The sequence below is a fragment of the Pezoporus occidentalis genome, unplaced genomic scaffold (assembly GCF_034315485.1).
Source record: "Pezoporus occidentalis ecotype Australia unplaced genomic scaffold, CSIRO_AGI_Poc_V1 ctg58, whole genome shotgun sequence".
Taxonomy (NCBI): Eukaryota; Metazoa; Chordata; class Aves; order Psittaciformes; family Psittacidae; genus Pezoporus; species Pezoporus occidentalis.
The window spans coordinates 2195597-2210172 of NW_026915921.1; the positions used below are offsets into that span (position 1 = coordinate 2195597).

General features: G+C 37.3%; 1 protein-coding gene across 6 annotated transcripts in view; it reads left to right on the top strand.

Moving 5' to 3' along the window:
- Positions 1 to 14187, top strand: part of RGS12 (regulator of G protein signaling 12) — a 91633-nt gene extending 77446 nt beyond the window's left edge. For 3 of the 6 annotated variants that reach the window (XM_062638737.1, XM_062638734.1, XM_062638735.1), the window contains exon 15: positions 419 to 1158. In XM_062638737.1, the coding sequence (XP_062494721.1) occupies positions 419 to 1053 (635 nt within the window). In that variant the 3' untranslated portion in view covers positions 1054 to 1158. Of the gene's footprint in view, positions 1 to 418; positions 2545 to 12173 lie in introns of those variants that run through there. The other 3 variants (XM_062638738.1, XM_062638732.1, XM_062638730.1) reach the window with 3 other exon arrangements.
- The last annotated feature ends 389 nt before the right edge of the window (positions 14188 to 14576 follow it).

Consider the following 14576-nt stretch of genomic DNA (forward strand, 5'->3'; position numbering starts at 1 on the left):
AATGGCATGGCTATTTTTGAGTTAAGATGGATAAAAACCATCCAGAATATAAAAATGTGCACCCATTGTCAGTGAGACCAGAGCCGCCTTTTGTATTAAGAATTAAAAACTCCTGTGTGTGTGTGTGTGTTCAGATTTATTAACTGAGTAAAATAGAAGATGTGTTCAAGGCTCAGTGAATTGCAGCTGTTTTAAACTGCAAACCTCTTACAATAGCAATCCTGATGGTCTTAATTATAGTGATGCTAGCGAACATTGCTGCAATTGAAAAAGTTCCTAATTAACATGGGATCTTATTTCAAGGCAGCATTGAAAGAATTGAAGATCTTCATGGAAAATAAATGTGCTGAAAATTTGTGTTTTAATGACATTGCACTTTCTGACAAAAACTTGTCAATTTTGGGTTTTTCCCCAATAGAATTTTTTGAACTCATATCCAAAGCTCAAAGTAACAGAGCAGATGACCAACGTGGACTGCTAAGGAAAGAAGATCTTATTCTTCCTGACTTCCTTCGTTTACCGCCCACTGGACCAGAACCATCCTCATCTACTCCCATAGGCCCTAAAGGCCTCAACAGGCGAGTTTCAAAAAATGATGGCAAGGATGGGTGTACATCACCAAGTGGAAAACAGGAGTCCGTACAAAACTTTAATGAAAATTCAGTTAAGAAAAAGGGTTACTCAGAAAATAAACATAAATCTGCTTTGACAGCACTCCACAGTCAGAAGACTTTCAGTGTTCCTTTTAATACTGCATTGTCTCCAATTCCGCATGCACAGGAAAACAATGCAGCAATATGGAAAAGGCAGTCAAGAGAATTACAAGCTGAAGGCATACAGATGGTAGATGATGAGAATGTGGCAGACTTGACTCTTGTGGCTGAAGGAGATATTAGTAGCCCTAACAGCACTTTGCTACCACCGCCACCGCCAACACCACCGTCAGACGTCAGTAAACTCACAGAAGCCAACTACCCACCCCCAACTCCTTTTACAGGTAATCAGGAAAAGTCTGGATATCAAAGATCAAATTCAGGTATTTCTAGATTTTAATAGTGTTTCCTTTTCTGTAAAACTACTTTTCCTTGGCACTCTTAATCAGTATTTGGCACCCATTAAAACAAGAAGGGAAATTCTCTCTGCACCTTAATTTTTTTTTACAAAAAGAAAAAAGGAAAAAAAAAGAATATTTTCATTGCCTTAGTCTGTGCTAACTGTAATATTTCTGGTTGCCTTTAACTAAGTATGTCTGTTTGGATTTGACATGTGGCCAGAAATGGACACATGCAGGCAAACCTTTCAAATACATCCATACGCTATAATTATCTCCTTCTTTACCCTTGGAGCACAAAATAGGAGATCAGTGTTTTGAGCTCCATCTCACTATTGCGTTTCTGATTTTCTGATCTATTGATCATAATGAAATACATGATTGGGGTTTGGAAGTTTAAGTGCTTTAGCAGAAACCCTAATTATGTGTTGAAAATTGCAGTACTGTTTATGATTGAAATTGGAAATGGATAAACCTTAATTTAAAAAATAGCTCTCTAATAAATTAGGTATTTGTGACTAAAAATAAAAACGTTGCAGGCTTTTTTTAACCCATCCTTTTCTACACAGAGAAATAGATTGCTTCTATCACACTTTCTCCCAGAATATTCACATGTGAAACAGCTCTTTCTATTAGAAAATTTAAAAGAAAATATGTAACATTTTTTAGGATGTAAGTTTCATGGTCTAGCAATATCACAGAGCAATATTAGCCCAAGGCTGAAGTATGGAATTCCTTTATAAACACGGACTCTAATAATAATTGCCGTTGCCAGAAACAAGAGTTTGAAGACAATGGGTGTTATGACATTGACATTTTACAGTCACTGTACTGTACATTTTAATGTAAAATATAAGAAGAGGTATCTATGTGCTATACATTTATTTTTGATGTTTCACAAACATATGGTGCCATAATTTGTATGATCACATTTCTTTGTGATGTGGGAATATACATTTTAATTATTTATCTTTTTACACAGAGTATTTGATACTGTTCTTTATCTGTATGGTTGATGATTTGTAAATACTTCTTTGGTTGTTGGATGCTTATAAATGGCAATGCAAATTAGTAGTATTTGAGAAATGTTCTATAAGCGCTACCACTTAATTTCTGAGGCTGAGTATTGAACAGACTTGTAACCAGTGCCTATGAATAACAAAACCACAAAATGTATTTCAGGCATATTGATGTGTAAATGCATAGATTTGTGTTGGTATCTTTCTAATAATATGACAAGTGTACAACATAGGTATCAATTTGCATATTTTTCAGTAAGAACTGTTAAAAAAAAACCATTTGCACTTAAAAAAAACTTCATGAATTTGCAGTATTTTAATGCATGCCATACATTTCTGTGTAACCACTGAACTGTAGCTTTCCCTTTTCCCACTTTCTACTTTTTACTTTGTAGAAATCTTTGTGTAGCTTTCACATGTATTTTGTATCTTTGTTCTCTCAGGAGTAATAAATTCTAGACCTAGTTACACAAACTGGTTTTAAGCTCTGATTTTCTTCCTTATTTAAAAACAGTCCTTTCAGTCTTGGATTAAGAATTCTGATTGAAATTATCTTCTAATAACAAACAGATTAATAGATATGAACTAGCAATTACTGTGAGACAAAGTTGACAAACGTTGTGTGTATTAATGATCAGATATCAAAGGGCAAATGCTGTCTTGAGATGCTGATGGGTCACATGTGAAATCCATGGCATTGACAAGGCACATAAAACAGGAGTTTCTTTCTAATGGGTCATAACAGGAACTCCTGAAAGGAGAATCTCTTCTGTCTTTGGGTTCTTGGGCTAAACTTTACATTCATTACTTTCCTTCTTATTTTAAACTAAAGCAATTCTTCCCTGGTCTTTAAGAAAAGAGCTGGTGATCTCTGTTCATTCGATGTGAAGTAACCAATATAACAGCCTCTCTGTTTGTTAGTCTTGGGTAAGAAATGAAGGGTTGGATGGGTGCTGGAGACTGCGTTACCCTTTCCGTTCTCAAAAATGGGTCCTACATAACAGTACTGTGAAGCCATATCGAAGAAGCATAGCAGAGGCTTGTCGTGCTGTTACCTAGGTCTCATTGTGCTCTGGGGGCTAAAACTGTAGTTTTTCCAAAAGTCACTGTGTTCACACATGGTCATGGACCATCACGAAAGAAAATGAAGCAGTTGAAAGACCTGTAGCAGTTCCCCTTTCAAATTATTCAGACTTTTCCACAGCAGATAACTAATACCCTACCTACTTTAATGTTTTTATACAGATATTAATTTTTATGTATTCCAACTGGTCCACTGTGCTTTCACTGGTGATTGCTTTATTTCTCTGTTGTAATCACCTGTGAGAGACCTTTAAGTAATCAAACAAAATGATTTTTCAGAACTAAAAACCTTAAAACTTTTTTTTTCTTTTTGAGGAATAGCAAAAATTTGAAATAAAGATCTAAATCACTTTCCTGTTTTGCTACAACCTTTTTGCATACAGTAACTATTCTACACCCCTCTCCCAATGCACTATTTTATGGGGACTGTATTCTACAAAAGACCAGTGATTTTATGGAAAAAGTGTGGGCTGAAGCAAAACTTTTCTTTTTCCATGATTTCATGGAGTATGCATGGAAAAACTATTCAGAGATGTGCAGACTGCTGGAAGTAATCTCCAGTCAAGAATCAATATTTCAAAGGACTAAATCATTAATACTGGTTGCTTTTTTAAGTGCTTTAATGGTTGTCCATTCATAATCTCCTATCAATGGTTTCTTGAATTGAAATGTTTGGATAGAAACATTAATGACTGCATAATTCTAAGTGGTCTATGGTCTTGGTTTCAAATTGGTATAGGGGCAAATGACATGAAGGCTTTCACTGTGCACTAGGCTTTTATACATTGGGTTTATATATGCTGGGAAAAGGGGTGGGGGAGTGATATAGCTGCAGGGGACAATTTGCTAACCACAATGTGGTGTAGCAAAGCCAGGCCAATATCCATCCTTGTAATGGGTGATTCTTGAGGTTTTTGTTTTTTCATTTAAAGGTCTAGAAAGCAAAATACGAATAATGGGAACCAGCAAAATACAAATAATGGAAACCAGCAAAATGAGGTTTGCATCGCTCAGAGCTATTGAGAACAGTTTTTCAAACACGGATCTTAACTTTCTTAAGTCAAATGTGTTGATACTGTAGTAATAGTTAGTTGTGAACTAAATATTAAATCAGCTTGCACACAAGGATCATTACTGATTCTGGTTGTGTTTCCCATCAACAGAAAATGCCTTTATTTTAAGCCTGCTAGTCTCGGCAAACTTCCCACTTTAAAAATCAGGGGTTTCTGGAATCTAAAGACTAATTCTGAAATGTCCTTACTTCATGTCTCTACAGATAATGCTGCTGGTACCCATCTGTGAAAGAAATAACCTAATTATTTTGCGGTGCAATTTGCTTGAAGTGATGCATTCCTTTTTGAAAGTGATAAATACTGATTTAATCTCTGGGTTTATGCTTTTTTTTTTTTTTTTTAATTGCACTGTACAGTCTAGGTAATTTGAATGTTGTCCAGTTTTTCTTAGGGGGTTAGGCATGTTCATTACCCAAGTGAAAAATAGCTGTCAAGGGGAGAGGCAGTCTTTCAAACCTTTACTCCCATCAAGAGCTGTGAATATCAAGCCAGGGGCTTTGCACCAAGTTATTTATTCAGTGATATTCCAGTGGGGCCTGTGAGTTGTTCACTGTGATTGTTACCTCTACTACAGACTTGGTGGGCATTTAGGCTTGGTAGCAATTGCAGTACCATTTCACCCTTAGGGCAATTGCAGCAATCCAGACTGAAATGCACAGACAGTAGATTTGGTTCCATTAAACTGTTCTTCCATTATAAAAAATAAAAAATCCTCTTCCCCCCCCCTTTTTTTTTAACATTTAGGGTGAGAAATATTCTTAAAGTGAAAGTACAATGACAGTCAATGGAGTTATTGCGTGCCAAGAAGGTATTTTTTTGACCAGATGTATAGACCAGATACAGCAATTTAGTCAAAGAGTTTATTCAAATCTCTTTTCTAATAGGGATGCAATAGTATTGGTTAAGTAGAGAGCCAGCTAGGGAAAATAAAAGCCTGGTGAACCTTCTGGAATTATACTTCAATAATATGGCTGTGGAAGATAAAGGGTGAATTTAAACTACTTAAAGTTACATAACTTTTTCTGAAGCCACCAATTTATTTCTGAAATAGAAGTACAATTGTATCCTCAAAATAAACTTGCTTCCTTTCTTACTGGAAAGAATCCTTTCAGAAATGGGATAGTTAGTACCAGTGCTGGGTGGTTTTGCTTTGAGACATAAATTATGCAGAAATAAAAGGCAGGGTGGACTCCCAGAGCCTGGGGCTGCCTATTGTTACCAAAGACAAAAAAATAATTTCCCGACTGCTCTTTTCATTATTCAGAGAGAGGATGCAGTACGCTACAGGCGAGGAATAGAGAGCCCGTAACATCAGCTGTATTTCTGTGACTTCCACTTTTTGGCTGCCATACTTTTCATTTATCAGGGTAATGAATTCCAAGCACAATAAACCATGTTATAGTTAAGGAGATTAAAAATAATCATGTGTGGATAGTAAAAAAAAAATCATACCAGACATATAACATATTTTAGAGACAGTCCAACGGTGTTTCCAGTGTAAATCAAGATAACAACAGAAAGGAAAACACAAATGAAATAAAATGTTAAGAAAAAGAAGGGATTATGTCTTAAAAGACGTAAAACTAATGCAAATGATTGTTTTTTAACAAAGCTGTTGTCCTGCAGTTAATTACATCCTTACTGGTGCTGTGTAATTTTATAGAAGATAATTGGATTCTAGATCAATATAGAGAAGTCCTCATGGGGATTCAGTAATACTGAGGCCGGAATCTGTTAATTCTCTTTTAATCAGAGCATGGTTAAATGGGAGAATTACATGTAGGACATGATGGAGATCAACAATAAACAAAGGAGAAGGAGAGTTATGTGAAGAGTAGACAGCCGGGAAGCAAGGAAGGCCTGGAGGAATGATTACTTGAAGCGTAAGCTGCTTTCAGTCAAACGGTCAGATATGTGTTGTAGAAAGAATAACAACTTTTATCACCAACTAGATAAAATGTTAGAAAAATTACAACTGCTCTTTGAACCAAATGCATGTGGGCTAAAACCAGATCTATGCAAACGCATGACTTGCGTTTGGATGATGAAATTAACTTAGTTAAATTATTAGTTGAAATTAACCAGTAGCCCTGCTAAACCACATTTTCAGATTTCTCAATTGAAAAATAGCATAACGAAAGGCAGATTAAATTAAAACTGATTCGAGTAATTCAATCCTCTATTTCCCAACATACTACTCTGTGGAATAATTAAACCTGTTGTTACCACTACTGATGGAAAAACAAAATGAATGTGGAATGAACCCAGGACAGAATGTTAACAAGAAATGCTGGAAGGTCACACTGAGGGCTGAATACTTTTAGACTTGCAGAGATGTCACTGTCAGTGCTTGAAAGCAGTCTAAAAATTGTTTCAGTTTTAGCAGTGGAGAAACAAAGTTTAAGCAAATTGGCTGGTGTTATTGAGGGCATACATGTCCGTCTGGATCAGAATTCAGAACTTTGCATTTTATCTATTCTTGGGCTGCTCCTGGTTTTCAATGAGGTTGTGTGCAGTTCCCTTCAGCAGCTGTTGCAGTGTATATAAAAGATCACTGCCCTCAGCAAACACAGTTTGCAGTGTTTCCATTTTTGCCTATACATGCCACTGGTGAGCAGCAGTAGTCCTACCAGCTCCCTCTCCTATGTAATATTCAGAATTTGTCTTTCTGAATAATGTTTTGTGCTTTGTTCTTCTTATGAATGCTTTTGAGATGAGTGCGATGAGGGAATTTCTATCCTCCCTTTCTAAACTTAATGCTGCAAATGTATTCCAGAAATTTCCAGGGCAAAAGTAAATAGGACGGTAATGCTGAGTGTTGCTGCTTTGTAGAGTAATCCACGTCCTAGCTTGATGCCTTCTCTGTCACTGAGTCATATTTCAAGGCACCAAGCATATGCTGCAGTTGATATTTCATCATGCGAGTGAAATACAGCTTATAAAGTAAAATTTCCGTTGGAAAGATTTAGCATAAACTGTAGGTAGGAATCTAATTCAATCCTGTTTCTCCTCAGTGTTGTATCAGTTAAGAGATAAAAGGAAGGAAACTATTAAAAGAAATTTAACCTGCAGAATTCTAAATCTGAAATGTAAAGCATCCTTTTCCCTTCGGAAGCATAAATCAGTTTACAAACTTGCAAAGATTAACAGTATTAACAGTATGTCAGCCAGTGTGGAACTCATCCACCACTTTAAAGAATCCACATCTGAGAAGGCTTAGATTTTGAAGTACCGCTTCCCAGCAGTTTAGGACAGGAAGAGAGAAGTGTCTTTTCCAGAATGAAACTGCCAGTGTAGATGTATCTTAAGGAAAAGAGTTATTTGTGCTATTTCTAGGACATTGAACACCCACTCCAGAAGTGACCACAGCAAAGCTCTTTCTTAAGTCCTATGTGAACAAATGGTCTCTCAGGCAGCATATTATCATCTTAGAATATGTTGATGTATGGAATCGGAGATGAGAACAGTGTCTATCCAATATCCCCCATTACGATATACACCGGAGTTTAATTTTGAGACCAAAAATGACTGGTTATATTTGGGAGTGTAAATAACAAATTTCAGGAACTGGTGAAAACTTTGGTGATTTCTTTTCATAAGAATTTTAAGTAATATAAAATAATAGGATCATAGAATCATAGAATAGTTTGGGTTGGAAGGAACCTTAAAGATCATGTCGTTCCAACACCACTGCCACAGGCAGGCACACCTTCCACTAGACAAGGCTTGTCTGAGTCCCATCCAGCCTGGTCTTGAACACTGCCAGGGATACTTCAGATTCCTACCTGCTGTAAGTCAGCACAAAATGATTTAACTGGAGCTCATTCTTTTTAACTGAACCTTTCTGACATCGGAAGTTGAATGCCTGGGTTCAGTGGTATAGAAGTCAGCAGGGCATTCTTATTATCTTTCAGTAGAACTGAGCATCACCTAAACAGTAAATGGTTTCGGCAAGAAAAGTAAGATTTTTAGCAAAGGTAGAATGCTCAGTGAAGTGCTGAATCTATATGGAAAGAGGTATCTGTCCATACGAAATTGTGTTTGGAAAATTACAGAATAGAATTTAACATTTTGTCATATATGAAATCCACTGACTACAGACTTTGAAATATAGAGCTCACCTCTTACAGGGATAGTTAAAAAACATCTACTTGCTTTGATTAAAAAAATGGTAAATATGGTGAATGGAGCTATATTGGGTATTGATGATTTTAATCTATAGGTGCTGAATTTCAGATCAGATTTAAATTATGTGTTAAGAAGTGAATTATAACTAAGATTTGGCGCATTGAAAATTAATCGATTATTAGATCCAGTATCTATTATGGTACAGAAACATTAACATTGCAAGATATGGTGGGTGGACTTTTAAATCCCAAACATCTGCATTAGAGTTATGTTTATTTGATCCTGTCATCTAAATTTGACAGTTACTGCTCTTCCTGAAATTTCCAGGTGGCTTTGTCTTTACCTGGAATATGGCCAAATGCTCCCTTGGTCCTAAATAGTCTTCTGATCTCGTGCTCAGATCTTACTTAGAGCTTGAGGAATATTTTATATAAAAGCAGAAAAAATCTCTTTGTCTTCCTCTGTGAAGACACTTTTGAATAATTATAATGTTAAATTCAGCAACTTTGATATACAAAACCAAAATATCAGAAGAAGAGAAATATTGGTAAAGCGAGTCAGGAGATGAGCCAAAACCGTGCCTGATCATTAACATTATGAAAGGTGCAGACCACTGTACTTAGCCTCCTAAGCAATCATTTAGCTGCTCTGATTTAAAGACAGAAGATGAGATGCATCATCCCATCTTTAAACCAGCTGGAACATATTAATGGAATCAGATGCACAGAAAATTCCCTTAGAGCTCTGTGGAATGCTGAGCAGGGGAGGTGAAGGTTACCAATAGACGCGATGATGCTATTCCAATCTGAAAGTTAATCTGGTCAACTAGTGCTCTCAGCACTGGTTTCCTTTCCCTTCTGGAGTTAGGTAGGACATTTAGCAGATTAGATGTGGGCAAATGTAGTTCCTGACATGATTTGTGCAAGGCAAAGCAATCCACAGAGGTATCCGTGGAGGTTTTCATCACTTCAGTGCATAAATATGTGAAGGGAAATTTTATCAGTGAAAGCTCTCAGCATGTTAGATGATGCCCTGCATAGCTAAGTTTTCTCAAGTGTTACTCAAAAAGAGAATATGAGAAAGAAGCCAGTGCAGAAGTGTAAGCATCATTTAAGCCTCATTATAAAGCTCCACTGAGTACATGCAAACCTTGAGTCCATTTTAAATCTTGTGGGATACATATATACACAAGTTATTTGGGGGAATCTCTCCTATTGCTTGTGCTAAACAGCCTTGTTTCATAAACGGTTTGTTTTCAAAAATGAGGAAAAGAAGGCACATGAAAGTATTTTTTTTCAATGTAGTGCTACTCTTAAATCATCTTCCTGTTTGGTGTAAATGAGCCAAGATCTTTTCTGCTCTGCCAGGAAAACAGAAATCATTTTCATGGTATCATCCCTTAGTAATTCCATAGTCTTTTGAACCAGAATCTTAGATAAGACCTTCTCTATTGCTCTCCTGCCTCTAGTAGTAATTTATTAAGGTGCTTCAGAGGGATTGCTCCTGAAAACAGCATTAATAGAAAATAAAATGGATTTATTCGTCTTCAGATGGGCTTATGCCTTGTGAAGCCGTAGAGCTGACATTGGCTTTATTTTTGCTTTGTTCCTATTGGAAAACTTGCAAGCCCAGATGCTTCATGGCGTGACTCAGTGGCACATAACTCCAAGACTTAATGGCATTTCTTATATTTAGCTGTATAAAGACTTAGCAACCAAATAAAAACAGCGATACTTACACCTTCCATAGCGTTCCTTAGTAGGAGTTTCCATCTCTTTCATCTGTCATAGCCTGTTAATGAAGGCTGTCTCTTTTGACTGTGGAGAGTGTTTCAGCTTAGTTCAAGTCAGCAGAGCTATGAGACCTGACACCACCAGCAAAGTTGTTCCTTTACATTGCATTTAGTAGAAGGACGTATTCTCAATACCAGCACAACTGGATGACTTGCACTCTATCAGTGCAAACTATTTGTTGTAATTTATCATTAATTTGGCTTTTTAGAAATCAGTATCTCTTTTAAAACAACTTGAAAGAGATTCACTGGTCTTCAAAGGGCATAGAATAGTAGATTAAAGAGACCAAGAGTATAATTCTGTACATTCATGTTAAGATAAACAATTTGGAATAGAAAAATAGCATTATACACTTCAGCCATGCAAAAAGCAGTTAGTTAATCCGATGTTCAACTGCAGGAGGAAGGTGTAAACATGAAGCTTAATATATAGCTCCATTAAATGTTAGCTGTAATTTAGTGGGTTGGAGTCTTGCTGGGCTAGCAGGGCTTTCTGCCTTCCCTCTGCTATTGCTCAGCTGATTGGTTTGGAGTTTGATCTAATTCCCGTGGATGTGAAAAAAGGCAAGCATTACTGATGTGGAACATCCACATTATTAATGTGGGGCTGCAGTCTAGCCAGAGCACTAAAATTTTAACTTATTTTCATTAGATAGAAAGCTTTAACCCTTGAGAAGACCCTGGAGTAATTTGATTGAAACAGTTTGAAATTGCTTTTTTGTCCTTTCGTTTGTGTTTTTCCTCTTCTCTGTATCAAAAAGTTCTTGATTATGATGATTGCACACTGAAATTTATTTTTCTTGAAAAAAATCTGTACACATCACTCTGTGGAACAAATGCAAATAAAACATTTCAAAGCCAGCTGTGGCATTTAACCACATGAATCCCATGGGATTTGCGTGGCTAAATGTGCGAGTCAGGCATATTGGATAAGATGATGTCTTTTAAAAGACTAGCTGATATACATGGAAAAAGGAGATTAAATGGAAGCCCTTACTCAGGTCTGCCTTGAAAATGCCTCTTTCTTCTTGGATATCAGTTGGCCTAATAAAAGCAGTTCTCTCTCCCTAAAAATTTTGCCTCTTTTTATATCATTATATAAATGTATATAGTTGAGGGAGCACTTCAACTGCAGAAATCATGTTGATAACCTGATGCGGATCATGGCATCGGCTCATGCTTCAGTCTTCTTGTCTTGTTGCCTGTTGGAACAGGCAAACCAGCTTCACCCGCATTTGATGTAACAAGTGCCTAGCAGTTTGCAGCATCACACCTAATGCAAAACTAGCTTTTGTGGAGCTCAAGGTTTTAATCTAGGTTTAACTTGGCATCATAATGAGTTTGCATGAGTAGTTCTAGAGAACAGACTGCCCAAATTCTAACAACTGTGATTTTAGAGGCACTGTATCAAAAAAAGTCTAAAGGTTAAAAAAGTCGTGCATAACTTTGGTATTTCTTTAATGTTTAATGTCCTTCAGCAGATTGAGTTTTTTCTTTTCTTCTTGTCCTGTAAAGCATGGCCCATAATTTCTTGGTTGAGGTTCAGGACAGTGAACTGCAACTTCAAATTGTCCTTTCTTAGTCTCATAGAGAATTAATCTCTAGCCAAGTGAAAATAAGATCTCAGCAGGAGTCAGAGGCCAGTTCAAGTGAAGGAACATGTCTTGTTTTGCCCCAGCGGGAGCCCTATATTCTCCTCTTTCACCTTTGGGTTTGCTGGTGGGAGGGTTTTTGTTTTAGAGATGTGCAAATTCTCACTAAGTTGCTACTTTTAATGCAGTTTTTTAGAAACCTCTGAAAAAAATGCTAAATTAAGACAGATACAAAGCAATGTTTTACATTTATCTTTGAGGTCAACTATTTACCTGCTTTGTACGTCAGTAGGACTGCTTGATGGAGTGGAGAAATATCCCAGCTGACTATCTACCATTGGGACCTCAGAGGAGGTTGCAATATTGAAAACTGCTAAAACCAGAGGGTACATAACACTTTTGTCTTGTGTTTTTTGTTCTTAATTCTTCTGTTAGGTGCAAACCACAGAAAGAAGAAAGATTCACAAGGGACTTCAGGAAGCTCTTGTGAGCAGACATCTCACAAAGCAAAGTCCAGCAGAAGCTTTAGTCCTCCTGCTGCAAGAGACAACTCTGGAACGGAGCTCCCTGTGAACAGGATAATAGATGTGGATGGAGTCAAACTGGAAGACACTGGCACACGCTCCTGTGATGATTCTGAAGGGAACCTCAGCTTTGAAGGTTACATCTCTGAACTGAGGTCTTGCCAAGGGAGGATGAGGACTGGAGTTTATAGGACCTCAGACCTTCCCTCTCTGATTACTGTCAAGAGTGAGAAGAATAAGGGCACTGAGAATCAGTATAAAGCTACTTTTGTTTAAATCTGGTTTTAATTAAGAGTTCTGGTATTTTCCTTGGCATTGGCAGCAACAGAGATATGCCTCAGAGACATGTTTCTGCAAGTTATAAGTTGTTTTCAATACCCAGTTGCTTTCAACCAGCCTGCCAGACCATCTCTTCTGACACGAGTCAGAACGCATAGAATGAACAAATTGTATTTCAAGGACAGTGTTGAGTTGTTTGGTTTTGTTCTCTTACGGTTTCTATATGATTTTCCTGGGGATGATTCCACTGCACAGTGCAATTAAAGTTATGATTTCCACCCCTACCCTTCTTGTCTTTAATAAAGGCAAGCTAACTTTAAATTCCCCTATCCAAAACTTTTATTTAAGATAATTTCACTTTGATCTTCTAATGCTTTTTTAACTTGTCTGCAGGATTCCCTGTGTGTCCCTAGCCTTCTGAAGTAAAATCAGTTACTGGTCTAAAAAGATTAGGATTACTTTCTTACTATCTCCTTCTCTGTTTCATCACATTTGGGAAGAGGTCCAGGTGGAATTCAGTCTTGTCTAATGTACTGCCTGGTTGGGTATGTGCAATAAGGCCATTGTTATACAAGCAGCAAGAAGCAAAAAACCCCCTGTGCATTTCCTCTGCTGGAAATAATAGCTGCTTTTGTAGCCAACACTGGTGATGTTCCCATACCAGAAATGTATATACTAATTACACAGTGGTGGGAGGGTCACCGGTTCCCTCCTCATCGCTGCTCTTGGTGTCTTTGAGCTTTGGGGAAAGGTGGATTTTGATGTTGCTCTTTTGAAAAGTGGTTAAGCACACCTCCTTCTTGTTGTCAGTTCTAGTTTCAGTTAACCTTCTAGCCGGGGGGAGTTTTGAGGAAGAAAAAACCCATTAAGACTACTGAACATGTTGCTTTTGCCACCTGCTCTTTTCTTCCTCTTCCGTTTCTTCAGAAGAGGTTATGGGTCTGGACAAGCACAAGGGGACATGAAGGAATGAGAGCACTGGACCTCTGCTCATCAATGTGAAACAGTACCAAGTGTATATATTGAGACCTTCTCGTGGTTCACTGCTTTGAAATAATTAAAACATCCTAGATCCTAGACTGCAGATCGACACAGGCAGTAAGTTTAAAGCATCACAGTAGCTATTCATTAACTTCTCTTTTTTGCTCCTCATGCACACCAAGAATCATGAATTTCCTGAATTACTGAAGATAGCAGAGGCTGTCACTCAGTTTCTTAAACTCAAATCTGTAAGATGAGAGAAAAGTACACCAAAGTTACATGATTTTGTGGCACTAAAGTAAGATTCCTAAAGCTTAAGCATTATACATCCAATACGCCAGTGATGTAAATGGACCCAAGACCTATTAGTTTTAATACTTTAATTCTTTCCTACAGATATGTGATTTTGCTCTTAATATTAAGGAAAATCCTTTTTAATATTGGACTCAACTCAGTGTGTGACTGAATGAGGATATATGCTGTGAAAACAGCTGTTCTTCCTAAAACTTGCAAGATTAAAGCTAATTTGACAGTCATGCTAGAATCAAGTGGTGTATGATACCAGCGACTGGGTGAAACACAGCAGGCAGAGCTAGGGATGAGTAAACAGGCATGGAGACTGATGTAGCTGCATAAAATGCTGTAAGGGACTGTACTGTTAAAATACAGCCCTAGTATACCCCTGCACTCTGACTCTGCCTGTGGTGAGGATAAAGGAAGAAAGCTTCTATACTGATCCATAGGATACGTTGTTTTGTATTGTCCTATACATCATCTGTGTGGGACACAATGTAGCAAAACAGTCATTGCCCAACGATATGAAAATATTGAAGTATCTGTGTATTTTTAAAATGCTTTTCCCAACTTTTTATTTTTTTGTGTAGTATTTTGCTAATAATTGCCCATAAAAGGGTATTTCTTTGAACAGATAAATGGCCACAATCTTTTCCTGTCTTCTGGAAAATCAATAGCTTTGTCCTAATCAAGACCACCATTACACCAGCCAAACTAAGAGCGGGCTTTTGGACCTGTGGTAGATGCTCTTTGCACTTTT